The following is a 23,686-nucleotide window of genomic DNA, read 5'->3' as shown; positions in this document are numbered from 1 at the left end:
TTCGCTCTGTTCTTCACAAATGAATGCTCTACACAAATGAACTGTTGGCCTGTGGGTAAAATAAACAACGCCACTTTTTTTTTTTTTTTTTTTGGCTATGTAAAGCTTCTGAGGTTTCCTTTGGTATACAAAGAACCATTATGAAGTTTTATGTTTTATATGAAGCCCATATTTTTAATGCTTTGAAAAGGCATTATACTGCATTCATAATGTTTAATAATACACCTTATTGGGGGGCCTGGGTAGCTCAGTGGTAAAATACACTGGCTACCACCCCTGGAGTTCTCTAGCTCTCTAGTTCGAATCCCAGGGTGTGCTGAGTGACTCCTGCCAGGTCTCCTAAGCAACCAAATTGGCCCGGTTGCTAGGGAGGGTAGAGTCACATGGGGTAAACTCCTCGTGGTCACTATAATGTGGTTCGTTCTCGGTGGGGCGCGTGGTGAGTTGAGCGTGGTTGCCGCGGTGGATGGCGTGAAGCCTCCACACGCGCTATGTCTCCGTGGCGACGCGCTCAACAAGCCACGTGATAAGATGCGCGGGTTGATGGTCTCAGATGCGGAAGCAGCTGGGATTCGTCCTCCACCACCCGGACTGAGGCGAATCACTACGCCACCATGAGGACTTAGAGTGCATTGGGAATTGGGCATTCCAAATTGGGAGAAAAAAAAATACAAAATACAAAATAAAAAAAATAATACACCTTATACTAAGTTATAACTTCTCATAAATAATTATAATTACAGTTATAATACATTATAAGACTCCCCTATTCATATTTATACTTTAGAGTATAATGCCTTATATCACAAGCAACATCCAATTTACACGCAGCAGAAACTAATACATTTAATTGTATAAGTGCTGTATATTGTAAACAGGCTTTGTGAAATGATCATATTATAAGTGGTCTTTGGCTGCTTTAAGTAAAGTTACAAAAGCAATATCATCTTATAAACAGCCATAACATAAACTTGTAACATACACTACCGTACAAGTCAAACTTACATAATGGAAGTTATTTATAAAATAACTCTCCAAAAAAGATGCACAAACATTAAAGTTTATTGAATAGAGTCCAGTATAGAATCAGTTTTTTCATTTTTATTCTTGGGTGTGTTTACAAGTATTTTTCATAATATCTCAAAATATACATTGAATGTGTGTTATTTTGTATTTTGTGCATGTGTACTGTATATCACTTCCACCGTGACTTGTAATGTCTTAAACCACTTAAAAATATCTTATGGATGTTTATAAGAAGACATTGCTTTTGTCACTTTACTTAAAGCATAACTTTTATATATATTACAAATATATGTAATACATTATAACTTCTGCAGATAAAATTAAATGTTCCTTGTGTTATGATGCATTATACTCTAAGGTATAACTATAAATAGTTGAGTATTATAACTGTGGTTACAATTATTTATGAGAAGTTGTAACATATTATAAGGTGTATTATGAGACATTATTAATGCATAATAATGCCTTTACAATGCATTATAAATATGGACTTCATAGAAAGTGTTACCAAACTTTTAGGATGTTTTTGGTTGTGCTTGCTAAGGCAATCATTGATATAGAAAATGTAAATCTGTAATTTTAATGAATATGAATCAATATGAAAGTATTTTGACAACTTCATACAAAATTCCCCGACCAAATGCCTCTTCTTTTTTTTTTTTTTTTTTTTTTTTTTTTTTTGTCTCGGTTTAGTATTTTCTTGATGCGATTGCACTCTCACACAGAAGAAAGCCTGTAAATAATAGGTTGCTACCTCTTTGTTTTTATGGTGTTTTTATTGGGAAAGTCGAAACTCTTGTAATCTGTGCAGGAAAGACTTTAAACTGTTTGTTTTGATTTGGCTTCACTCGTACCCTTCTCTGGGGTGGGTAAGAGTCGCCCTTATTTGAAGAGATGAGATAGGTTTAGATTGAACCTTCTGAATGTTTCAGATTTTAATGAAAGAAACTTCTGACAAATTCAAGGTAAAGCAAGTAATTATCACTCTCATTATTTCTGCTTACTCTTCCATCAACGGTGCAAGGTAATGCTGACGTTCCGTCAAGACTGTAAATGAGGAGAGAAAACACTCCAGCAGTTTTCTCCGGCAGAAGCTTTTAATCAGCTCTTGTTCCTGTATTTCTAGGCATTAATGACTGTTAGTGGGATTCTTCCACAGTGTCATAAAGGTTTTTTTTTTTTTTTATTTCATTTGGGCTCGAAGCTTCACTGGAATAAGTACCTCCTTTTGAACATAATGCTCATAAGCTCCTCCCCTAGCTCTTTCCAAATGTTCTCCTTATTTTGGAATGCCCAATTCCCAATGTGCTTTTAAGTCCTCTGGTCGTGTAGTGATTTGCCTCAATCCGGGTAACGGAGGACGAATCCCAGTTGCCTCCGCGTCTGAGACCGCCAACCCGCGCATCTTATCACGTGGCTTGTTGAGCACGTTGCCATGGAGACATAGCACGTGTGGAGGCTTCACGCCATCCACCACGGCATCCATGCTCAACTCACCACGCGCCCCACCGAGAACAAACCACATTATAGTGACCACGAGGAGGTTACCCCATGTGACTCTAACCTCCCTAGCAACCGGGCCAATTTGGTTGCACAGGAAGCCTGTCTGGAGTGACTCAGCACGCCCTGGGATTCGAACTAGCGAACTCCAGGGGTGGTAGCCAGCGTATTTTACCACTGAGCTACCCAGGCCCCCCTTGCATGGCAATATTCTTGATGTTTTGGTTGATTACAATAAATATCACAATATACACATTTTTATGGAAAAGTGATTCAAAAATGTCTAAAAAATAATGAAAGTTCCTTTTTTAAAATTAAGTTTAAAGTAATGGTAGACCTTTTACATTACAGTGTACATTCCATGTGGCATTTTGCATTAAGATGGTTATTTATATCTGCTACTTTAGTGTGTCAATAGGAAATATACATTTTATACTCCCAAACATTCCTTTTGCAAATAGAATAGAATAGAAGAACAGGGAGCCCTGCAACAGATGGCATGGCCCTCAAAGAGCCCCCCACTGAACATCGGGTCAGTCTGGGATTACACGAAGAGACAGAAGTAATTGAGACATTAAGTATATTATATTTTATACTTGTTGAGATTTGATTGTAATTATATTCTGTCGTACAAAGAGTGCAAATTACACTTTTGTTATACATCCCATCGGTATTTAATTTATAGATAAATTACAGAATGAAACAGTTATACTGTTACAGCAGAATTCTGTTCAAATTCGGTAAATGCATAAGAAATATTTAATGAATCTCCCACCCCAACACAGTAAATTTTATGCTTTAATAGATAATATCGTAATGCAGTAAATTTTTGTTACTGGGCAAAAAAACCCCACAAAATGCTGTTTAATGGATTGTACATTTTCTTAATTCGCTCGCCATTGGCAGGTATGGCAAAAAGTTAATTTTGGACCGTGCATGTGCTATAGAGTCACAATCATTTTTAGATGGTAGCACTCAGCAATGCTTTGTGAATATGACCTTTTAACCTCATAATCTCTTCCTGGTTTGAGTGATTGATCATTTTTAACTCTCAGCTTGGCATAAAGGAAGCGTTAGAGTGAGAAAAAGGAAGGTGTCTTGACAGAGGAGCCATCGAACAAGGAGAGAGCGGGAATTTTTCAACACTGAGGAAACCTCTCAGGAGAATGATAAAAAAAAAAAAAAAAAAAAAAACACGTTTTAAGTGCAAAAAACTTGAGCTCTGCTCTGGGTTTTGCCAGAATCCTGTTCCTTTTCCAAATATTTGCTTTGGACACCGGCCGCGACCTGCATGTAACATATGTCCCTAATGTAGTACACTGACCAGGAGATATTCACTAAACGCGACAGACGTGTGAGAAAACGAGCGCGGGAGAAGCCGGAAATCATTGGTTTGTTTATGCTCTGGGAGCAAGGTGTTTGGGGTTTAAAGTGCATGGGTCTCTGTGGTAAGTTTCTGCATGTGTTAACGTACTAATGCAAGTTCTGTGGAAACGTTTAACAGTCGTTATGTATTTCTCCAAACGTTAAATGGTTTCCAAATGCTTCGAAGGGCCGAAAGAAATGTTAGCAGTAAATGTAGACACAGGACCTGATTATCGTCATCCATGGCCACACCAAGTCATAGCATACTTGTTTCAAAATATGCTAGATCTGCAAACTTACACTGCTAGAGAATCTAGCTTAAGCTGGTAGCTATGTTTTGGAACATGGTAGCTGGTTTATAGCTCGTCATTAGCTGATCCAAGATGGTCATTATCTGGTAGACCCTTTTTGTCCAGCTACAAGCTACAAGATGGTCATACCATCTTAAGGTGGTCAAGTTGGTTTTTGGAACATGGTAGCTGGTAGCTGGTCGACCAGCCAATAACCGGCTTGGACACAACAGTTCCAAATCCTACCATGTTCCAAAACAGCTACCATCCTAATCTGGATTTTCAGCAAGATGAAGTTTACCAAGAGTGAATCTGAGTCCTTGAATATTGTGTCCTAACCAGGCACTGTGCAAGAAGTAAATCCTACCTCTTCCATGTTAATCGGAATTTTCGTCCTAACCAACTGCAACTGTGTCAAGCAAAGCCTGGTAAGACATTTTGACAGACATATTGTTTGACTCCAAACATACTCAAGTATGCAGTACCGCCGCTCTCTATACGTATATTACCCAGTCAGCGTAGGGCACCAACTCCCTAGCGGGGCACCATCTTACCCTTGTGGTTGCCCATTATCGCACATTATGCGTTATTCAAGGACCCCATAGCAGTCGCTGAACTCAGACGATCACCTAGCACTCGCACAGCTCGCACCATGCCTCACACCCAAGGAGCTCTAAAATACCACCCCCCCGGGAAGAAAAATCTCATTGGTCCTGTATATTAAAGGAATATTTTCTGGGTTCAATACTAGTTAAGCTCAATCGACAGCGTTTGTTGGAGGGTTTTTTCATGTTTAACCTTTAATAGGGTATTTTAACATTTATTGATTGGCCTCATTCACTTCCATTGTAAGTGCCTCACTTTAACCCAAATTTTTGCTTTTTTAAAGAAAAGCAGGGATAAGTCGAAATACATTTTTGTGGTAATCAACATTATGCCACAAATGCTGTCGACTGACCTTGTATTGAACTGGGGAATGTTATTTTAAACATCAAATGTGTTGTAATGGGATGTGATTTTGTTTCTTTTAGCGAGGAAAGAACAATTTGATGCTGGAAACATGGATAGGATAGGACCAGGATAGGACACACCTGGTCTGGTGGACAGGGTCTTCATTTATCTTGCCAAGGCCTTGTTGAGTCATGCTAATGTGGGTCTGTTAGTGTGTGTGACGGTCAGAATCAGACAGAATTTGAGAGTGTAAACGAGAATGCTGGGAAACTGAGAGGTTGTATTCCCCCTCGGCTGGGCTGAAAATGGCCTGGATTGGAAACTCTATCCCAAGACCTCAGTACATTGGACAAATAGACCGAAAATTAGTTTCGCATGAGGGTTTATTAAGAACAAGCTTGTGTATACAGCCGGACAATGATGCAACATATCTAAGAGAGATCAGGTTGCAGTCTCATCCTTAGAGAGAGAGGAGGACACATGGAAACTTCTAGATCGAGAACACACACACACACACACACACACACACACACACATATCTGTCTGTTTGACATGGGAGTAGAACCTTGTTGTGACTCCAAGGGACACAAATCAAGTTTTTTAGTGGGTTAAAATTTGGCAAGCTACCTGTATTGTCTGTGCTGCTGGCATCACCAAATGGAATTGGAAAAATATTTTTTCGAACAGGTTTCTGAAGACCCCCCTGTCTTCTCTTGGTCGAACAGATAGTCCTGACTCAAACTCACGCCATTATTTGAGCGAATGTTGCGTTGTCAAACTAGTCTGGCCGCTCAAACAAAGAGAACAATATTTTAATAGCGCTACAGCGTCACAGTATTTTTAGGGAATTCAGTCCACAAATGGCTTACTTATATTTGTCTATTTATATTAAGTTGGGATATGAGAAAGTATTTTAACATCAAAATTTGAGTCCTCAATCATTAAACATTAAACTGCAGGTTTAACTGTATTGGCTTTAAAGCAACTGTTGAAAGAACTGCTTGTGTAATGTTCCAAAAGCCCAACTTACAATGGATCTGTCAACACACTCAAATAGCAGTTATGCACATAAACGGGTTCATGTTATATCCAGACGAACAGAATCAATTGCAAGTTCATACATACAGGTCAAGAGCACTTGTAAGCCAGAACATACCGACAAATATTCTCACAGGCAAAACAGCACAATCATAATGAAAATATATCCACAGCGATCTAGAGGAAGGTTTCTCAAACCTTTTAGAACCCAGGACCTCTTTCACAACCCCAAAATATATGTGGACCCCAAACAGAGAACCCGCTGTTACAATGGAAATGGGAATCATCCCCAGTCTAATAAACCACTGCGAATGACATAATCAAATCAGTCTCCTCTTAAAAAAAGTATGCAGTTCTGTGCTCGCAGCTAGAGTTTTTCTTTATAGAACTATATGAATACTATGTAATAAATTGAAATGAATGACAGCTGAAGTGTGTAACATTTTCAGTGTTTAAATACTTTCTCCTATCCCAGCTTAATTTCCAGAGACAACTGTAAGTAAGCCATTTTGTAGGTAAAACATTTTTTTTTCCCAAAAACTGTAAACATCGTCTCTGTGCCACTATAAAAATTTTATTTTTATGTTTGTTTAAAAGGAATATTCAAGTTACAAGTTAAGCTCAATCAACAGCATTTGTGGCATAATGTTGATTGCCACAAACATTTATTTTGACTCGTCCCTCCTTTTCTTAAAAAAAAAAAAGCAAAGATCTGGGTTACAGTGAAGCCCAGTGCAATGGAAGTTAATGGGGCCAATTCATAAAAGTTAAAATACTCACTGTTTCAAAAGTATAGACATAAGACGTAAACATGATGCGTGTTAACATGATTTTAGTGTGATAAAATCACATACTACCCTTTTCTGTGTAAAGTTATATCCAATTTTACAACTTTGTTGTCATGACGATCTAACACCGTAAACCCTTAAATCCTAAGGGTTCCTCCCCGTTCCTTCCGCCCCATCTGCCGGCAGGTCATCCCCGTCTACCTGGATCAGGGGAGGGGACAAGGGGAGGGAAACAAAAAAAAAAAAATGTGGCACCTACACGCCGTATCGACGATCATGCCAAATTAACAGAAACATTTAAAAAGAGAGGGAAAATGCCAACACGGAGCAGCATTGGGAGAGAGAGAGGAGATTTACCGGCTTAACAGTATAAATAATAATTTAATAATGAACTTAAACCAAAAGACACAAACACGCGCAGGTGTCGAACAGCTGTCCGTAACTCTCTCTCTGTCGCACTGCCGTCTCCAGTCGGCCTTTATCCCTCTCGGGCTAATCAGCCTGATTAGGGGCCGGGTGTGCCCTGCCACAATCAACAACTGGAAATATCTGGAAATAAAGCGAAGCAACGGAGAATAAAATAGTGAAGATAGTCTTCCTTGAATACCATGTTTGTTATTTACACAGGTGTCATGGGAAAATTACGTTGCTATGGAGAAAGTTGCTTACTGACCGAGCCGCATGTATACGGGAGTAAAGAGTACGCCGCTTATACAGTGCATGTAAACGGGAATGCTGCTTTCACGCAATAACCCACTTTCTCGCAATAAGCCGCTTTCACCTGTCCATGTAAACGTTTTTTGTAAGTGCCTCACTGACCACATTTAGATGCACACCAATATGCTGATTACTCTCAAAAAACAGCTTATTTAAAAATTCTGGCAAAGCAAGAAAACCGTGTTTGTATGAGATTTGAAATAATGGCGTTATTCTCTGCTTTTGACGTCAAACCATGAAGAGACATGTGCTCAACGTGTGCACACATTGGATTAGCCGGTGAGAACACCGGTAATGGTGTTTACATGCCACGCGAAATCGGCATAATGGGCAAAAATCTACCCGTGTCGACTGGTTTATTCTTACGCCGCTTATGACCTTACACCAATAAAGGAACGCTGTTTATTGCGTTTACTTGACCACATGCGTTGTTGGTTTATTATGCATAATCGGTGTAAGAACGTGCATATGAACGTGCTTACTGTAACATACATTTTTGAGAAAAGGAGGGATGAGTCAAAATTCATTTTTGTGGTAATCAACAGTATGCCACAAATACTGTCAATTGAGCTTAACTTGTATTGAACCTGGAATATTCCTTTAAGCAACCTATCCAGTCAACACAACAACATTTGACTCAACCAATGGTGTGGTCAAGTCAATGTTGTAAGTTTGGGGCGGGACTATCTGTTTGTTCAGATGATGGCAGACGGGGGGTATATTCAGAAGGCTATTTGAAAACAATAAAAAATGTTGCAATTCCATTTGGTGGCGCGGAAATGACACACTTCCACTTTACTGTCAACAGTTTAAAGTTGCCCATGCACCCCAGTTTGAGAAACACTGTAGATGACATACTGAATAATGATCCAACAGCAACTTTATCTGAGATCTCATTTAGAAACATCTACCTGAATTATAGTTCATTATGCAATTTAACTGCACAAATGGCCATCAGAAGTCCATTCCAAAACCAAAAAAGCTTGCAGAACATACACACGAATGCCTGGAAATGCTGCTGTAGACTGTTTACTCACAGCAGGTAGAGGAACTTTAGATTCATGGATCGTATTAGGAGGATCCCAAAGTCTTAACCTGAGTTTTAGCCTAAAAAAGCTGTGTTTGATGGGCCTTTTCTCAATATATGGTCACCTACTGACACATCTTACCCCCATTTAACATTCATGACTATTTATGGAACGAATATTATGCTGTTTTAGGGTTTGGTTGATCCTCATATGTGTGTCTTTGTCGTCCGGCAGATGTTGACGAGTGCTCGGAAGGAAACGGTGGTTGCCAGCAGATCTGTGTGAATATGATGGGAAGTTACGAATGTCGATGCAGAGATGGATTTCTCCTGTCCGACAACCAGCACACCTGCATCCAGAGGCCAAAAGGTGAGCTCGAGTGACCTCATGGTTATACACCCATACACAACAACGCTCCTTGAGCAACATGCAGTAAAGTCACTGTCTATGTTATGACCTTATTCAAGATAAACAATTTAATTTTCCGTGATTGAAAAAGAGGCTGGGTGGGATACACATACAGTATGTTAAATTGTTTGTACTACCTAAATGTTCTAGATCAGTTGTTTATAACTGGTGGGTCGTGACCCAAAATGGGTCGTAGGTTATTTCTGGCAGGTTTGTGGACAGCAACAGGAAATAATAATGCTAAATGCAAATATTAAAATGCCACCACCCATTAATACAAAGTAAGGATTGCAAAATAAATAGGCTTTTCAACTTTAAAAAGCTAAAAAATATTTTTTTGTTGTTGATGTCAAAGACGTGTCCAATCAAACTCACCGAAATCTGGTACAAATTAATTTGTCGCTTGGTAAAAGCTATCTAAGAAAGATGCCAACATGGACGGGATGCTTGACAAGCTCTCATTCTTTAAAAATGGTAATATTAATACGATTTCATTTTTTTAATGTTTTTGTTTATATTTTTATGATAAATAATTTTGGCACTGTGTTGAGTCGCTGCTTGATGCCAAATGCAAAACCTGGGTCTTGAAGCAAAACCGGTTGAGAACCACTGTTCAAGATCATGTCTAATTATTACAACCCATGTTTTTAATATTTTGTCTGCTAAATGATTGACACAAAGCTATTAAACCATACAACCCATTAAACTGACTGTACAACTATCTCTCACAGCCTCATTTTAAATCGCAAAAAATAAATACGCGAGTACCCTGATTAAGGTCTATAACATACTAACATGGTTCTCCTACTTTTTCTGCTTTATATAGCATATACTATATACTGGGCAATGTAATGAAGGTCATGTGACAACAATGTTGCATACTACTGTTTGAAACGTTTATCATGGAACAATGCCTACTGTTTCACGTACTATTAAAACAATTCTGTATTTCATTTTGAACTTAGCAATAGTTTCTGTGCTGTGTATGTTGTGGTTAAATCATTTTCGTGGAAAACCGCTGTTCTCTTTAAAGCCAAATCTCAGGAGATGAATTTGGCCCGCTGAACTTGTCAGTGTTTGCGTTTCATAAGCTTAATGTTATTGGAGTCTTACAAATGGCTGGATCGTATGTTTCAAACACAGATTTTGGCGGGAATCAAGTACTTTTATTGTCGTTTTTTTCCGGTTGGATTGGGGTTGATAAATACTGTTGTAAATCCCTCATATTTCATGTTTATGTTGGTTTTATTGCTCCCAGATTAAAACTTCTTGGATGGGGAGGTTAAGTCACCATAAATCTACAAACGCTCTGATTTTGAGGGGCTGTACTTCTGTTGTGACCGGTGCCCCACTGGAGCGAGAGGCATAGATCTGAGCGAGCAGTCATCTGTTTGCTATTACCATTATAGCTACAACACAATATGCTTTAGATAATTGCAGGCTAGGAAGAGACGATGGTGGATAACCTGACTGCGCAAGTGACGTAATTCGTCATTTGGAGGTGATGACGGATTGACGGATTGTATGTGTAGACAATAGTCAAACAAAGAGCTTGCCCAATCAATAAACCGGATAGAAATTTGAGGAAATGGGGTTACTCTCGCTTTTCGTTTTAACTTGTACATTGTACAGCGGCAGTGGTTTATTTTCTTTTAAATGGAATATCAACACTAGCGCATTTTTAGCTGGAGAGCGACTGTTTACGCACTTCATTTACCTAGTTACTTTGGTTGCTTGTTTAAACATCCCATTTTAAAACAGCTGACGGCAGTTTTACATGTAAACATGGCATTTTTCAAGGTTAAAATGCTTTCTATTACCCAAGTTTAATTAGCTACTTTTTGGTAGTAGCTTGTATCTAATTACTTTTTTGGAGTAGCTTGACTGTAGTTTAACTACATGTAGCTTAGGAACTGTAGCTTGGGAAGCTACAGATTCAAAGTAGCTTCCCCAACATGTTGTCAACAGCAGTTCACTTTCATGAGTTAGCATGGATTGCATTTATTCTAATTGCGGTTCCAGGGTGCGGTTCGCTAAAAAAACACTTGCACACCAATGACACAAACTGATCTCTGATGTCAAACGAACTAGGTGCACACCAAAAGTTCCAGTGTGAAAGCAACCGTAGTTAGTTACTCCCCATCAATGCTTTCTTAAACAACCAACCACAATCCACTGTAAAGTCACATTCAGGTCTGACTCTATTCTTGTGTGAGACACCCACTTTTCACAATCCAGTCCATTCTAGATACTGTAGATAAAATCAAGTCCCACCCTACAGTTTCACTCAGAAATAAGTCACTAAGTAATATGGGTTATGAATGCCATAATGTTGACCTTAATCTCTGTTGTTATGACATGTAATGAAAATTGTGTGCATTTAAGGACAATTCAGAATGCCCTAAGTTACAAACTCCAACAAAACTCTAACAAACACCAGCATTCTAAAGTTGGCTGTTGGATATAGAATGTTGAGAAGCATAACTGTCATTGTTAAACTGCGCCAACAAACACCAACAGGGTGAACACACTGACCCAATAAAACCCAACAAAGATGTTTGTTGGTGTTTGATTGATTACTTTGATGTAGGTAGTTTTACACAGTCATGGAGCGTGTTTACTGCACATGCATGATCTTATACAAATTATGCTTAATAAGCCGCCGCGTATGGTCATGTAAACACCATGTAAAAATTTTTTTCTTTATCAGGGTAAGATCATAAACAGCTTAAAAATAAACCAGTCGACACAGGTAGAGTTTTGACCATTACCCCGATTTCACATGTAAACTCCTTAAACGGCTTTCTTATTGTCTAATCCAAGTGTTGTGTGCATGTCTGTTTACATTTTGACTTTGAAAGCACTGAATACCCTCATTTTATCAAATCTGATGTAAACGCGGTTTTCTTGCGTTGTCAGATTTTTTTAAGAAGCTAATTTTTAGTAGCTGTCAGTGTAATGATTTGCTTGAAAATTCTCAAAGCTAAAGTCGAAATGCATTTCCTGTTTTGTGTTGCTTTTTTCTGTTTCTCACACCTGCAAGCTTTGAAATAGCTTTTAAAATGAATCTCAGCCCATGTGTTTTTGTTGCCGTCAGTGCAGTGGTCTGGGAAATGTTTACTTAGTAATAAAAAACTGCTTCCTTCGTCTTAAAGTCTCATTTGTTTCAAAGTCAGGTAATGGGCCCCAAGTGCAGAGGGCCTCACTGGAAGAGTGGCTTACATGAGTACATACACATACACTGTTCCACTATGTTGTGTTATTTAGTAGATGCATGTCAATTTGCTGTTTTATATTATATAATATAATTGCTGAAGAATTATGAAAACCTCAAGTATACTAGTTTCCGGTTATGTTTTCACAATGTGCCTAGTGGCCTAATTTCTGAAACTCCCATTAAAATTAGTATTTGGAAGAAGATTTTGAAGTCCAGAAATGTAAGAAGCAGGAGAAGAAATATTCTAAACAATAAATTCAGTGGAATAACAGTTTGTAAAGCTTTAATTCAGCTCAAGCCGATCTGAAAAAGCAATGTCTGGTAAACACTCCTTCTCCTCAGACGGAGGCCTGTACCAGACCTCAAATGACTGTTCAAACAGATCAGATTGAAGAACAAATGACAGAATGTTAAAGGAGACTAGTAAAGGGTGTCAGCACCAGTGCTTTTTGAATGAAACAACTACACACTTCAAACACTGCAATGCTCAATGTGTGAGGGTGGAGAGAGAGACCTGATGAACTCATACATCACATTTTTTTTAATTAAATGTACATTCAGTGAACACTATGGTCCTAATAAAGTGTCCGATGTGGTCTTTTGCTGTTGTAGCCCATCCACCTCAAGGTTCAACGAGTTGTGCATTCTGATATGCTATCCTGCTCACTACAGTTGTACAGAGTGGTGATCTGAGTTACCGTAGACTTTCTGTCAGCTCGAACCAGTCTGGCCATTCTCCGTTGACCTCTCTCATCAACAAGGCGTTTTCATCTGCAGAACTGCCCCTCACTGGATGTTTTTTGTTTTTGGCACCATTCTGAGGAAACTCTAGAGACTGTTGTGTGTGAAAATCCCAGGAGATCAGCAGTTACAGAAATACTCAAACCAGCCCATCTGGCACCAACAATCATGCCACGGTTGAAATCACTGTGATCAAATTTTCCCCCATTCATATGGTTGATGTGAACATTAATTGAAGTTCCTGACCCGTATCTGCTTGATTTTATGCATTGCACTGCTGCCACACGATTGGCTGATTAGATAATCACATGAATAATTAGGTGTACAGTTGTACCTAATAAAGTGTTCAGTGAGTGTATGTTTTAATCTCGATTTTGTTAAGTATATCGATAAATGTTGAAATGTAAATACATAAGAAAAGCTGGCTATGATGAGTTATAACGTTTGAAATTGATTAAATATGTAGAATTCCATTAAATATATTTTAGCGCAGTTAATGTATTTATTCAATGTGACATTAAACTGCTTCATTCTGTTCTTGGGTGATTTTTAAAGCCTGGTCAGAGTAAGAGAATGGCTACTGTATTAATAAATTATTCTGTCTGGGACATTAAACCAAATTAAAGTCATTTGCAATCGTTGTATGGTGGAATTTATCGTTGAAGCTCAACAGGTATGAAATATCATCAATGAATGAAACGCGGTAATGAGACGTCCAGACTGATGCAGGTTACATATGTTTAAATTTATTATTCATGAGCTGAGTATAGCTACATTTGAAAGGAAAAATATATTTAAAGGCCAAATTTAGCAAAATATAAATTTAAGATCAGTCACGTAAATGCCAAAAATATTATTTAACTTTATTATATTAAATTAACCTTTATGTTGTATTCCAATAATTTTTACTTAATCCAATTGGAAATCAATTCTTTGACTTTGTTCACATATGCTATCTGAAAACACACACACAAAATAAAAGTTGGACCATTTTCTTTACATATTTTCTTTTTATTGTTTTGTTTTGTTTTATTTAACTTTGTTACACTTGTTGTGTTCCTGGTCAAAAATAACCGGCCATTGGAAATGAATGGATTAGACTATAAAATACAGAAATATTAAGTGTTCAGGATCATCCCAATCCTTAGATGAGCACATATGTGGATGTGTGTTTGCACACACAAATTCCTCAGACATGTGCACACATACACACACACACACAAAACAACATGACAACAAAACAGTTTTTATTTGTCAGCAAATTAAAAGGTATTATTTAACAATTGGTAGGATCAGTTATATGCATATTAAAGTCAAGATTCTAAGCTTTAAAATGACTTGTTCAGATCAAGCAAGTGGTTATTAATTTATTATGTAATTATTATATGTTTTTTTGTTGTTGTTGTTGTTTTAATTGTGTACTATAAGACCAGGTTTTTTTACATTGCCATTTAGATAACAAAAAAAAACAAAAAAAAACTCAGAGATTGCTTCAGGTGGAAGCGTGTCTAATCTGCCCATTCTAATCGAAAGTATTCAAGCGACATAGGCGAGAGTTCAGATTGTTAAGAAATCATGTGAGGATTGTTTTTGGAACGCATGCTGTATATAAATAAGCGCATAATTGCTAGGCATCAAAGGTGCTTGTCACATGTAATTATAGAATCTCCAGGATTCCTGTGTGAAACTGCGCCTGCAGGGGTGAGTGTCCAGACAACTGACTTCCAATGACCTCAGTGTTAGCCTGCAAATTCTATGTTGCATGCTGCTAATCTGACAGTTGCGATCTGAGCTGTCATGTTTAAGTTTGATTTGAAACTTTGCCTTGATCTTCAAGTTATCAAACAGCAACCTACACTTTTTAAAGTAATTTTCTCAGATTCACAGCTCCATCAAACTAAAAAGCCAATTGATTTAGGCTAGAATGAGTAGAAGAGACCACTCTGCAAAGCCTAAATTTATTTTGATGGAATGCATTTCTGTAACTTTGAATTATAGAATCAAAATGCAAATTTTGGCATTGTAGAATGTTGGTACAGTTTAAGTCAGAAATTTACATACACTTAGGTTGAAGTCAGTAAAACTTATTTTTTAACCACTCCACAGATTTAATATGAGCAAACTATAGTTTTGGCAAAAATTTAGGACATCTACTTTGTGCATAAAACAAGTAATTTTTCCAACAATTGTTTACAGGCAGATTGTTTCACTTTTAATTGACTATATCACAATTCCAGTGGGTCAGAATTTTACATACACTAAGTTAACTGTGCCTTTAAGCAGCTTGGAAAATTCCAGAAAATGATGTCAAGCCTTTAGACAATTAGCCAATTAGCTTCTGATAGGAGGTGTACTGAATTGGAGGTGTACCTGTGGATTTACTTTAAGGCCTACCCTCAAACTCAGTGCCTCTTTGCTTGACATCATTTGAAAAGCAAAAGAAATCAGCCAAGACCTTAGAAAAAAAAAAAAAAAAAAATGTGGACCTCCACAAGTCTGGTTCATCCTTGGGAGCAATTTCCAAACACCTGAAGGTACCATGTTCATCTGTACAAACAATAGTATGCAAGTATAAACACCATGGGACCACGCAGCCATCATACTGCTCAGGGAGGAGACACATTCTGTCTCCTAGAGATGAATGTAGTTTGGTGCGAAAAGTGCAAATCAATCTCAGAACAACAGCAAAGGACCTTGTGAAGATGCTGGAGGAAACAGGTAGACAAGTATCTATATCCACAGTAAAACGAGTCCTATATCGACATAACCTGAAAGGCTGCTCAGCAAGGAAGAAGCCACTGCTCCAAAACCGCCAAAAAAAAGTCAGACTACAGTTTGCAAGTTCACATGGGGACAAAGTAACCTGTTTGGCCATAATAACCATCGTTATGTTTGGAGGAAAAAGGGTGAGGCTTGCAAGCTGAAGAACACCATCCCAACCGTGAAGCATGGGGGTGGCAGCATCATGTTGTGGGGGTGCTTTGCTGTAGGAGGGACTGTTGCACTTCACAAAATAGGTGGAGTCAAGAGGAAGGTAAATTATGTGGATATATTGAAGCAACATCTCAAGACATCAGCCAGGAAGTTAAAGCTCAGTCACAAATGGGTCTTCCAAATGGACAATGACCAAAAGCATACCTCCAAAGTTGTGGCAAAATGGCTTAAGTACAACAAAGTCAAGGTATTGGAGTGGCCATCACAGACCCCTGACCTCAATCCAATAGAAAATTTGTGGGCAGAACTGAAAAAGCGTGTGCGAGCAAGGAGGCCTACAAACCGGACTCTGTCTGGAGGAATGGGCCAAAATTCCAGCAACTTATTATGAGAAGCTTGTGGAAGGCACCCAAAATGTTTGACCCAAGTTAAACAATTTAAAGGCAATGCTACCAAATACTAACAAAGTGTATGTAAACTTCTGACCCACTGGGAATGTGATGAAAGAAATAAAAGCTGAAATAAATCATTCTCTCTACTATTATTCTGACATTTCACATTCTTAAAATAGTGATCCTAACTGACCTAAGACAGGGAATGTTTTCTACGATTAAATGTCAGGAATTGTGAAAAACTGAGTTTAAATGTATTTGGCTAAGGTGTATGTAAACTTCTGACTTCAACTGTATATTTGCTGAACAAAACATAATTTTTTGAAGTGTCACTCCCAGAATGCTAATTAGTGGTGTTTACTAAGGCCCACTTTTTCAGCCGTCTGGGTTCCGGAAGTATTTTCCCTGTTAATTTCTTCCATAGACTTTATAAAAATCCTTCATAAAACAGTTGTAAGCCATGAACCAAACCAACCAGCTCCGAGGTGAATCACAACATCACAATCTTTGTTTTGAGGCAAAAAAGTATTTGAAAATCGGACATAAGGTATAAGACTGTGTACTTACCATCTTTCATTAGGGCACAAACATAATTCATCCAATGAATTCGTCTACATGAATGATACCTCAAATCATGTGACTTGTTAAGGAGAGGTGTGCTATTACTTGATTTATGATTTTGAGAGGATTTTCAAAAATTGAGAGTTCTGGCAAACTTGCTGCAAATTCGCCACTCATTATTTTCACATGCAAATTAGCTTTGCAGCAAACTCTTCATTGTCACCAAAGGTTTACTGCAGGTTCACTACTACCAGTGAAGAGCTGCAAACTTCTGGAAATCATTTAGTGCAAATCGCAAGCTCATTTGCATGTGAAAATAATGAGTTGGAAATTTGCGGCAAGTTTGTCAGAACTCTAGATTTTTTTTTAAGGGCTAGCATTGTTCGGCATGTTTTGCACCAGATAAGCTGCACTTATTTTCTTCACAATAGTAAAAATGTAGTCCTCGTACATAAGCAAGACCCACCCACCTTTAAAAGTTCTGTTTTATCTTGTTGTCTGTGAAACTGCTTGTTGACAGCAACACCACACACACAACCCTCCAAAACACTTTTCACTCATTGGTGTTTATATCAACTTACAGTGCATCCGGAAAGTATTCACAGCGCTTCACTTTTTCCACATTTTGTTATGTTACAGCCTTATTCCAAAATGGATTAAATTCATTATTTTCCTCAAAATTCTACAAACAATACCCCATAATGACAATGTGAAAGACGTTTGTTTGAAATCTTTGCAAATGTATTAAAAATAAAAAATGAAAAAAATCACATGTACATAAGTATTCACAGCCTTTGCATGACACACAAAATTGAGCTCAGGTGCATCCTGTTTCCACTGATCATCCTTTAGATGTTTCTACAACTTGATTGGAGTCCACCTGTGGTAAATTCAGTTGATTGGACATGATTTGGAAAGGCACACACCTGTCTATATAAGGTCCCACAGTTAACAGTGCATGTCAGAGCACAAACCAAGCCATGAAGTCCAAGGAATTGTCTGTAGACCTCCGAGACATGATTGTATCGAGGCACAGATCTGGGGAAGGGTACAGAAAAATTTCTGCAGCATTGAAGGTCCCAATGAGCACAGTGGCCTCCATCATCCGTAAATGGAAGAAGTTTGGAACCACCAGGACTCTTCCTAGAGCTGGCCGCCCGGCCAAACTGAGCGATCGAGGGAGAAGGGCCTTCGTCAGGGAGGTGACCAAGAACCTAATGGTCACTCTGGCAGAGCTCCAGCATTTCTCTGTGGAGAGAGGAGAACCTTCCAGAAGAACAACCATCTCTGCAGCACTCCACCAATCAGGCCTGTATGGTAGAGTGGCCAGACAGAAGCCACTCCTCAGTAAAAGGCACATGACAGCCCGCCTGGAGTTTGCCAAAATGCACCTGAAGGACTCACAGACCATGAGAAACAAAGATTGAACTCTTTGGCCTGAATGGCAAGCATCATGTCTGGAGGAAACCAGGCACCGCTCATCACCTGGCCACTACCATCCCTACAGTGAAGCATGGTGGTGGCAGCATCATGCTGTGGGTATGATTTTCAGCGGCAGGAACTGGGAGACTAGTCAGGATCAAGGGAAAAATTAATGCAGCAATGTACAGAGACATCCTTGATGAAAACCTGCTCCAGAGCGCTCTGGACCTCAGACTGGGGCGAAGGTTCATCTTCCAACAGGACAATGACCCTAAGCACACAGCCAAGATAACAAAGGAGTGGCTCCGGGACAACTCTGTGAATGTCCTTGAGTGGCCCAGCCAGAGCCCAGACTAGAACCCGATTGAACACCTCTGGAGAGATCTGAAAAGGGCTGTGCACCGATGCTCCCCATCCAACCTGATGGAGCTTGAGAGGTCCTGCAAAGAAGAATGGGAGAAACTGCCCAAAAATAGGTGTGCCAAGCTTGTAGCATCATATTCAAAAAGACTTGAGGCTGTAATTGGTGCCAGCGGTGCTTCAACAAAGTATTGAGCAAAGGCTGTGAATACTTATGTACATGTGTTTTTTTTTTTTTGTTTTGTTTTTTTTTCTCGTTTTTTATTTTAAATACATTTGCAAAGATTTCAAACAAACTTCTTTCACATTGTCATTATGGGGTATTGTTTGTAGAATTTTGAGGAAAATAATGAATTTAATCCATTTTGGAATACGGCTGTAACATAACAAAATGTGGAAAAAGTGAAGCGCTGTGAATACTTTCCGGATGCACTGTATTAACATTTTAATGGTCCATTAGAATTGTTTATCTGTCTTGCAATCACATGCTAGATGCTTAATCGTTGTGGTTGATTTGCAAATTCTGACCTTTGTAGCTACTATAAAGGTCTAAACTTTTACACCTACTTGATTACCACAACTGGAGTCAGTTAGCACATGTTTTCAAGTCATCCAAATTAACATGTTTGGGAAACAAGTTAATTTGTCATTTAGCCCAAAATGCATGTTCTGTGTTTACATTGCAACAATACAATGGTGTGATATGGCATTTATATAACGGTTCTATAAAAAATACATTAATATCGAGTGACTTCCATTTTAGACACAATATGGCCAGTTATTTTGTATATATTTGGTCTGCCAATGAAGATAGTTCCAACCGAAGCCACAGCAGGATCAACAATTGTGTGTCGCCAATCAATGCACAGGATTGCCTGTAATGCTGCAAACACAGACAAGCAGAGTAATAGAAATGTTGCTTGTTACTTAGCAACCTTAAACAGCTTACAGTTAAGATAATGAACTATGTTACTTGGTGGAAGAATTGTTTATTACGGTAATTTTTAATAATAAATGTTATATACCTATATACTGTAAGTAAAGGTCGACATGACAAACTTTGATGTTAGCTTGACAGAGCTTGGTCAGAAAGTTTACAGACAGATAGAAAGACAGATCAGACATACAAAAAGATAGTATGTGGATGGATGGATGGATGGATGGATGGATAGATAGATTGATTGATTGATTGATAGAAACTCAAAGTAGATTAAAGCCTTGTGTGGGAATTTTTCATATTTTTGATAAAACATTCTGAAGGTCTGTACCATATTTGGTGGATGTAGTTAGTACACTTATCGGATGAGTTAGTGTTAGAAATGTTTAATGAAACCTAAACATTATTAAGCCAACATAACTATTGATTGAACATTGGTGCCTTGGTGGCAATAAGCCAATAAGTCTGTGAGTTATAGTGATTTTATCATGGATAAAGGGTTTAGGCTTACCCGTGCTAAAAACATGCATGGCCTCTCATAGCTTATTGCTTTAATAAACCAGCTTAGAATATAGACTTGCCTCAATATAGTAGACACCTCATAAATTCAGTTTTATGTGGACCAGGGGCAGATTGTGTGCTTGGGTTTAATCGTTTACAGATAGTTTAAAGATATTAATTACTCAATCAACTACACAGTGAACTGGATGGAGACTACAGCTGCTCACTATAGCCACTTTTTATGACATACCTCACAGTTTACATGGGTTTTTTTTCCCTGTGAAAATCTTCAAAGAGGACTACATTTGTTAAAAACTTAGTTGATATGTCAATATTATGTATTTATTTGTACTTTTCTTTGGATTCTAGCCGCCTAACATTTCAGCCAGTACAATTTCTGTGCTGTTGAGCGTAGTTTGATACGGTCTTTTATGTTTGTTTGGAAGCAACTTTGTATTACACAACACACACAAAACACAACTATGCAGGTTTGCAGTTGAATTATGGAAAGAAACATGTGTGTAAATGAACTCTGGATGGTTCAGAGGATTTAAGAAGAATTGTGTTTACACATCAGCCAGTGACCAATCAGGAAAGCTTTTGTTGTGCCAGCTCTTCCAGAGAGGTGTTAAAAGCTTGAAACTTACTCAAGAATATGTGAACCTCAAATAGCGTCCTTCATGTCAGAACACTTTTATTGTTGGCAGGAAGATCTGAGACCAAGATCTGAGAATTCCTGAAGAAATTGCTTTGATATTACTGTGGTATTCTGCCTTTTTCTCTGCATGAAGAAATCTGCCTTGGGCTCATGGCAAATATAGCAGGAGAATATTTAGAGTTTCCAAAGTTTTGTGCTACAATCCTGGGCTGCATTTCCCAAAAGCATCGTAAGCCCAAGGAGATTGTAGAAACCATTGGCGCCAATGGTCTCGATCCACTTAAGCTTGCGATGCTTTTGGGAAATGCAGCTCTGGTTAGTAAACCTTCTATACAGTATTTCCTCCTACCTGGTTTAATGGAAACATGTTACTATAATTACATTTTTGCAAAATACATTTTAAATTTTAATGTATCATGGCAGTTTCCACTAGAGGCGCTACTTACTACTTCCTTTACACAAATCACACTAAGTAAAATGGCTGATTATCAGTTAATAAACACTTTTTGCTCTGTTCCTCACACAATGCTATCTTATGACATCAAAATACTTTTACTACAGTGCATGATAAGGCAATATATTTTAACTAGGCCTGTCAAACAATTAAAATTTGTAATTGAATTAATTATTTGGTATGCCGATTAATCGCAGTTAATCGCATACATAAATATTTGCTGAGAAAGCCCCTTAAATAACAATAATTCAATATACAGTACTATGCAAAAGTCTTTGGCACATAAGATGTTTCACAAAAGCATTTGTCTTAAGATGGTTATTTATATCTTCAGCTTTAGTGTCAATAGGAAATATAAATATTAGACCCCCAAACATTACATTTGCAAATAGAAAAGATTAGAATAGAAGAACAGGGAGCCCTGCAACAGATGTCATGACCCCCACAAAGCCCCCACTGAACATCGTGTCAGCCTGAGATTACATAAAGAGATAGAAGCAATTGAGACAGTCTAAATAGATAGAAATTGTGTTAATTTTTTTAACACGTTAAATAACGCGTTAAAAAAATTAACACAATTAATCATGTAATAAGGAATATTTCTTCCGTCTGAGCAATTCAAGCTTGGAGTACTATCTGTTTTCTCCAGGGGGCAGTAAGCGAAACTTGCTGTATAGGCAATGCGCAGCTTATACTTATATTGTTTGCATTACATAACCAACTACATTTAAATACTTGTTCTAGCGTGATAGTAGCTCAACTGATTGAGCATTGCACTTGCGATGCAAAGGATCAGGGAACGAGCCTAGAAGAGTATCCGAATTGACACATGATGTGAAAACAATTATGTGGCTGCATCAGCAATTACATTTTTCATGTCACATTTGCATTTTATGACACTATCAGTTGTTTAGTTTTAAAGTTTAGGGAACATAGGTTTTGTTGATTTTAAAACTTGATAGAGCATTAACCTTAAAAAACTCATCTGTTTGGGAGAAAATTTAACTAAATTTAACTAAACCAATCAGTGGACACTTCACCTCAGAATTGTCGCAACACAGTCAAGGTTTTCTTCACGAGATCAGGCTTATTTCATCTCTTCTGTTGTGCTCATAAGTTTACAGAGCTTGCTCTAGAAAGTTTAGCCATTTTTAAAATACACGGTACTCGCTGATTACCACACCTGGAGTCGCGAGTTTGAATCCAGGGCATGCTGAGTGACTCCAGTCAGGTCTCCTAAGCAACCAAATTGGCCCGGTATATATATATATATATATATATACACACACACACACACGGTACTGAACGATGCTTGAGTGCCTTTAACTGTTGAAGCCTCTGCTATTTTGGTTGTTTTTGCATGATGATATCACAACGATCAGTTGGTAGAAGTTGTAGCTTTCATAAAATTCAGAGTTTCCAACAAGTAATAATGAGTTCAAAGAATGCATGATCGTTTTTTATTAGTCCGAAACTCGTAATTAGGGTAATTCCAACATGGTGTGAGCACACTAGAGTCTTCGATGTTCCAGAATTAGCTGTGAACAGTCTCTAGAATGACATTCTAGAGTGCAATGTGTTGGTTTGTTCTAGAATGCTTGCAAAGAAAGTGGAATTAGATGCTATTTTTACTGGTCTACAGTTAAATCTTGTTCACTTGGGTCATTGTGCTACAAACTCTTCAAACTCACATCCCTGACCATCAATCAATAAAGCATTTTACCATATTTTGCTGCCCTCCACATATAGACCTGTTTTACAGGCCTGTATTTATTTTAACTGACCAGGGGTGCTAGGACACCCTCTAATCTGCCACTTTTTAGTCCCTTCAAATGGCTTTCCCATTGTTTTCCCAAATTTAGTGTGAATTTCTCCCTATTTTGTCATGCCTGAACAATGGTTTGAACCCAAATGCTGAACACAGACACAGAGAGAGAGAGAGAATGATAAAATTGTATTTAATAATAAACTGAAATAGATGAAGAATGAGCAGACAGATGATTGAACTGTCACTGGAGGCTGAGGACTGGACAGGCAGTCCTGCACTGGTTTGAGCTGAGAGATATGGAATGTGGGGTGGATCTTCATAGACCGGGGTGGTTTGAGTTTAACGGCAGAGGGGTTGATGATTTTCTCGTTGACGAAAGGGCCAAGGTAATGGGCAGACAGATTCCTGAACTCTGTTCTCAATGTGATGTTCTTGGATGACAACCATACCTTCTGACCTGGCTGGTAATTGGATGCAGGAGTCCGATGGCGGTCAGCAAGGCGACGGTTGTTGTCAGCCGAATGGAGGAGGGCAGAACGAACATCTCTCCAGATCTTACTGCAGTGATTGAGGTGAACTTGGACAGATGGAACAGCAATGTCATTCTCCTGGGCTGGAAACAACGGAGGC

The 23,686-nt window shown here is 38.4% G+C and overlaps 1 protein-coding gene across 2 annotated transcripts in view; it reads left to right on the top strand.

The window, feature by feature from the left end:
• Positions 1-23,686, top strand: part of LOC127419628 (signal peptide, CUB and EGF-like domain-containing protein 3) — a 151,414-nt gene that overhangs the window by 62,206 nt on the left and 65,522 nt on the right. For both annotated transcript variants that reach the window (XM_051661183.1, XM_051661182.1), the window contains exon 4: positions 8,938-9,072. In XM_051661183.1, the coding sequence (XP_051517143.1) occupies positions 8,938-9,072 (135 nt within the window). The remainder of the gene's footprint in view (positions 1-8,937; positions 9,073-23,686) is intronic.

This window comes from Myxocyprinus asiaticus, chromosome 29 (assembly GCF_019703515.2).
Source record: "Myxocyprinus asiaticus isolate MX2 ecotype Aquarium Trade chromosome 29, UBuf_Myxa_2, whole genome shotgun sequence".
Taxonomy (NCBI): domain Eukaryota; kingdom Metazoa; phylum Chordata; class Actinopteri; order Cypriniformes; family Catostomidae; genus Myxocyprinus; species Myxocyprinus asiaticus.
The sequence above is the reverse complement of the archived record's forward strand: the minus strand, read 5'-3'. Positions and strand labels throughout refer to the sequence as shown.